Here is a 6,366-nt window from a genome sequence, read left to right on the forward strand (position 1 = left end):
AGTTCACTGGTTTTAAGGAGCAGATTAGTTGTTATCACAGACAAATGAGGACTATCTCTATGTTTTTGAGAACCTTAGAATTTCCTTTCAACCTAAATATTAAAAAAAAAAATTGGATAGATTAAACACTTGTTTGAAAACTGGGAAACGCATGGTATTATCGAAAATGAAGCACTGCAGTGGAACCCCTGGAAAGAAAGGCCAGAGAGACGTGACGTAGATCAGTAGGGTAAAGGGTAAAGGCCAAGCCAGAAAAAAGTATAAAGAATAATAGTTGATTATTATTTTATAAAATGAAATAAAAAAATAAATTTAAACAAATATAAGAAAAAATAAATAAATTGTAAATGGCATTGATGACCAATGAAGTTTGATGGCACTAAACGAAAACAAACAAACGATTGGTATTGGTATTGAACCTTCGAGTTCACTATGTATTAATCATTATTATTATATACAAGCATAATATTTTTTCATTTAATTATTTTTATTTACTTATTTATTATTATGGTATCATTTAATTTATATAGATTCATAAATATGGTGTGAATGCGATCCATTAGCTCTATTACTAATGTATTCCTTTATTTGACAGAATTTAACACTAAACAACAAAATAAATTATTCTTATTCTACATACATGCACTTACTATAAGAAATAATAGCAAGAAAAATATTATGAAACTGCTTTTAATGTAATTCTGTAACCACAATGCCAACTGAAGTAACTTAACACTTTACAATTAAAATGTTATTAGTATTACTATGATATAGAGCATAATTATACAACACTAATTTATTCATAACGTATACTAATGAGGATAAAATATAACCAGTACAGTGTAGATATGGTTAAACTCAACCACATTCTTAGCATCGGTAAGCGAAAGTAGTGGATACAATTTTGACCAATCCATGGCCAACAATAATCCAAAATTTGAATTAAAATCTTACCTTGACTTCAATCGGAAAAATTTGTTTTTTCAATAGAACTGTATCAAGAAAAAACATTTGCGCGTATGCGTAGTATTGAGATATTCCAAGTAGTCGCCAACCAGCAAAGAATAACAATTTCAAAAAAATCTGTTAAACTGTTCGATTACACATGAATTGCCTACAGACAGACAGACTCGTAGCCGACTTTATTCCTTGATTATTAAAACGTAATACGTTAGTGCAAATTTTCGATTCTGAGAGCAAAACTTTTTTTTAGTTTTCTGCATGAGTGCAAAGTAGTGAAGATGCAAAACCTATTTAAAATTTTGAAACGACAAAGTATACCTAGATAACAAAAATAATTAAAAAGTCAAACTAATGTAAAAAATAAACATACTTAATTATGTGCATGATTTATTTTTATTATTATTTATTTTTTGTTTAATGAAACGCAATAGTAATTATTTTCAACAAAATTCGTTAAACTTGCTAAACAGGATTCTTAAAGTATGTTGATAAACCTTAAATTAAAGGTTTTTAATTTAATTTAGAAAAATTACTGAATTTATAAAACAGATTTAGAATTTATATCTAAATATGTTTTGTAAAAAAAAAAATGAAAAGTTACCACTATCCTTCAATTGTCTTTCTCATAAAATTAGTCGACACGTCAATGTGTCAAGTTTTATACATTATCTTCAGACAAACATGAGACTGTTATCTGAGAAATCTTATTTAGTCCATTAAATAAGCTATCGAGCAATTATTAAAAACGTTATCAAAAAATTATTATTATCTATATTAGAAATCTGATGAGTTTGTTTGAACGCACTAATTCTAAGATCTACCGGTCCGATTAGAAAAAAAAAGTTGTTTGTCTTTAATAAACCAGTAATTAAGGAAATCATTATATTGCGTTAGGAATCATTGGAACGGAGTAGTATCCATAGAAATTAATAAATATGGAAAACTTCATTTCTTTTTCTTTTTCCCTATGCCACAAACTGTGGGCTATTACGCCATTTTCCCTTTCGCAGCCCAATACAATTTTACTCTTCCTCTTAGTTGGTCCGCATCCCGCTCAACATCCTCCAGACCAGCACAAATGGAATCAATTGATCATCAACCATATGGAATCAACCAAATTGACAATCAATCATATGGAAAACTGGAAGCAAATACGTAGTACGAATACGATAAGTTTCGATAGGCAGATGAATAAAATATTAAAACAAGATGTGTTTATCCTATTGAAAGAAATATTAGCTCAATAAAAATTTTGATTTAACTTTAGTTATATATTTATCGTTTATACTTGCCTACGCTCAGTGGAGAAGAAGGTGAGTTAAAGAAAAAAAATATATAATAGCAAATGGTAAAAAAAAAGACAAAACAATAAAGAATAAATTGCTCCTTAGGCGCCACGTTATTTTTTCCTTAGAAATAACGAAAACCCCGAAACAATATGCCCACAATATTACTAAAATATACCCCAATATAAACAATTATCGAATTATGACCATTGGCAAATACCTTTACATGTAGATCCCAACTGTTGAATTATCGTAATATTAAGAGAACATAAAAAAAATAAAAAAATAAAAAAAAACATCGGTAAATTAACAAGTTGAAAGCAGTGAACATGCATAAGAAAGAACAACAAAACTATAGTACAAAAGTTTAATAATAAGATATATATGTACACAGAAAGAAAAAGAAAAAAAATTCTTATCAATGAATCAAACAATTAAAACTTATAGGTTGACTTAACCTTAACAACTAAATTAACATTATTATACAAAAGAGTATAAAAGCGAATTTAAAATAAAAACAAAATGAAATTTAGTTCGATCCCCACGTAGTCTTTGGATGTACTCCAGGCAGAACACAAGGTTGTCGGATATTTCCTTTTCGGTCACCGCCTCACTTTCCCCAGAAGTATAAAGATGACACCTGCCACAACTCTCCTATCCAAGACGTGCTGAAGAAACGTTACTACGCACTCCACTATATCCTCACTTCTAGTGTCAATGACCATCATTTGAAGTAAACACCATAATTTTCAAAAACAAAACATATACGATAACATTTCTCATATGGTGATATTTTGATTCAAACAGTAAAATCACAGAGCCTGGTAAACTATCACCACTTCACATTGAACAATCGTAACGTGTTCATAAACCAAAACTACCACCTTCACAAAACCAAAAAACTTACTCTTCTGAACATATCGCAAGGTTTTTTTTTTTTTTTTTTACTATGACAACCATCAAATCTCTTGTCTACGCAGATACAGCCAGTGTTTTTATTTCACCATGACAACCGTAACACCCCTTCTCTACGCAGATATTGCCAGTGTTTTATTTCACCATGTTGACTGAAACAATTGTTACTTAAAAAAAAAAAAAAATTAGAATTCAATCCGAGAAATGTGAGTTACATTTTGTTTTTATTAACAAAATAGAAAAATCGATTGAGTAGGAGTTCACTGGTTTTAAGGAGCAGATTAGTTGTTATCACAGACAAATGAGGACTATCTCTATGTTTTTGAGAACCTTAGAATTTCCTTTCAACCTAGATATTAAAAAAAAATTGGATAGAGTAAACACTTGTTTGAAAACTAGGAAACGCATGGTATTATCGAAAATGAAGCACTGCAGTGGAACCCCTGGAAAGAAATTACATTAATTACAGCTGATAATGTTTTTGTTACCAAACTAAGTTTTCTTAAAGCAAATATTTTGAAGCCTTAGAGAAAAAAATTATTAAATATCAGTGATGCAGTTAGTTGCAACTAAAATCAATAGAAAATTATGTAAAGTCAATATTTATAATAAAATTTTAGGTCAGCTGTCGGTGTTTGTAACCGGCGCAGCCTACTGCTGGTTTGAACCACTAACACTGAGGCTGAGAGAGGATCCCAACTTCATGATGACCTCGGAGGAGGTGTCCTGGCTGATAGCAGTGGTCGAGATCGGAGCCGCAAGTAGTCCAATGTTAGCTGGATACCTATCAGACAGGTAAGGTACTTATTTAATAGGTTCAATATCCTTACCACGCTACTGAAAAGTCACAACTCATTCTACTTTTATTACAGGTACGGTAGAAAATATGTGATACTGAGTGTAGGACCGATGTGCCTCGTGGGCTGGGTGATGGCATTGCTGTGGAAGAACGTATGGATTCTTGGTGTCATGCGGCTACTCCATGGAATGGCGATAGGAGTGGGCTTCACTGTGGCGCCAATCTATACAGCGGAGGTCGCAGACCCCAAGTTGAGAGGAGTACTCTCAGGCACGTTCATGACCGCAATGTACGCCGGTTCATTGTTTGTCTTTTGCATAGGGCCTTACCTTAGCTACGACATATTCGGCTATGCATGTTTACCAGTGCCCATTGCGTTTACTATTATGTTCATGTTCTGCCCAGAGACCCCTTACTTCTTTCTAATGAACGGGAAGCTGGAGAAGGCCAAAGAAGTCCTAATGTATTTTAGAGATAGCAAAAACGTTGATGAAGAAATAGCGCAGATGAAGGCTGCAGTTGAGGAAGAAACCTCCGGTTCCAGTTCTTGGAGGACCCTTTTCTTCGATAAGGGAGAAAGGAAAGCATTTATAATCGTTAATATCGTATGTATTGCTAAATACATGACAGGGATGCCCGTTATCGCTAATTACGCGATAGAAACATTTTCGAAGAGCTCGTCCTCCTTGTCTCCAGAAGAGATGTCGATCATCCTGATGGTTTTGCTGACTGGGATTGCAATTTTGGCTTCCTTCCTCTCTGATTGGTTTGGCCGAAAGCCCCTGCTTCTCATTTCTTGTTTCGGTTGCTTTGTTGCTCACTTGTTCTCTGGATTGTACTACTATCTCCATGAAAAGACATCCTACGATTCTCCACCGTGGATGTTATACTTGGGAATAGCCCTATATTGCTTCTGCTCCGACATCGGGCTTGGTCCTTTGCTACAGACCCTCCTGGGAGAAATGTTCGGAGCCAGCACAAGGGGATTAGCGAATGGTATCACAGAAGGATTGGCTGCTGTCTGGTCTTTTTCAGCACTCAAGTCATATAGCCCTGTGAACGAAGCGTTTGGTATCTACTTGAACTTCTGGTTCTACAGCGGCATCGCTTTTGTTAGTGGAGTGGTCTTATGGATCATGCTCTACGAGACTGCTGGCAAAACGATCGGGGAAAAGGAAGACAAGATTGATAAAAGTCCTTCTTGATTGGCGATCGTTGAATCAGCATTTCATAACAAGTCCTCGTATTGGACAATATTGCTTCTTTGTAAAGTCTATTTTTATATTTTTGTAAATAAAAACGTTATAGTTGATCTCTATAAGAAGTCCCTATTTTAAATGAGGGCGAAAAATTGCATATACCAAAGATTTTAATATATAAACCTTATTCAACTTTACATTCATTATTTAATATGTTTAGTTATATCTGTGTTCTAATTGTAATGCTTTAATGTTTACAGTATCTACAGTTTTCAATCGAAAAATCCTTTAGCTATTTCTCTTAAATATTTAATCATGTATTAATTAACTTTTATATTCTTACTTTTGATTTGTTAATTTTATTATTTATTAATTTTTTATCATTTCCCACTGGACAAAAATGGTCCACACGTTTGCATGTAAACATTGGTTTGTAATAATAAAAATACTCAACGCAATGTTTTTTTTTGTTTTTTTTATAAACTAACCTTAGCAGATTTTTGATCATCTATACTACATTTGTACTAATGAATACACAATCAACCCAATATCAGCTCACATCCATGTTTTTCTTTAATTCTTTCTACTTCCCTTGATTTTATACTTTTAGTTTAATATAACTAAATTAACAATGAATGCCTTACATAAAATTTACATTATATATTTTACAGTGAAAAATGGAATCGTAAAACAGTTGTATTGAATCAATCACAGAGTTGTAAAATAATAAGATATTACAACTCCTCCACCTTTATTTCGATGATTTTTACTTTCGACGTGACGTCGGAAATTTATCGCCTCATCAGTCTAGAATATGTACATCAGTCCCTCAATTTTATTCTTTATGTCTTACTTCCTCAGAGTATCATCGTTGAAGTTGTTAACTTTAATTTAGATGTCTTAATTGTCAAGTAATGCTACAAGGTACAAGGTAATTTTAACAACACAACTACTATGAGGTAATTTTAACATACTGTTTAATGAAAATGGATATTGGCATTAATATTATTAGTTAAAGTTCATTATGTCTCTATTCAGTATATGTTTCTTCTGCTATACATTGACATCATAGCCGTTCCTAATACTATAATATAAGAGAGATGAGTGTACTTTAGGTGAGTTTTTTTTCAATCTTTCATGAAGCAGCAACAGTTTTTATAACTTCACTCTAATGGTTTGAAGAGATTGTGATAATTCTTATAAT

At 32.5% G+C, this 6,366-nt stretch overlaps 1 protein-coding gene across 1 annotated transcript in view; it reads left to right on the forward strand.

Annotated features, from left to right (window-relative positions):
* The window catches only part of LOC106690860 (facilitated trehalose transporter Tret1), a 7,171-nt gene extending 1,451 nt beyond the window's left edge, over positions 1–5,720 (forward strand). Inside the window, exons 2-3 of the mRNA XM_014436443.2 lie at positions 3,785–3,959; positions 4,037–5,720. Of these exons, the coding sequence (XP_014291929.1) occupies positions 3,785–3,959; positions 4,037–5,168 (1,307 nt within the window). The 3' untranslated portion in view covers positions 5,169–5,720. The remainder of the gene's footprint in view (positions 1–3,784; positions 3,960–4,036) is intronic.
* Positions 5,721–6,366: the final 646 nt, after the last annotated feature.

The sequence above is a fragment of the Halyomorpha halys genome, unplaced genomic scaffold, assembly GCF_000696795.3.
Source record: "Halyomorpha halys isolate HHAL.00 unplaced genomic scaffold, Hhal_1.1 Scaffold1920.1, whole genome shotgun sequence".
Taxonomy (NCBI): domain Eukaryota; kingdom Metazoa; phylum Arthropoda; class Insecta; order Hemiptera; family Pentatomidae; genus Halyomorpha; species Halyomorpha halys.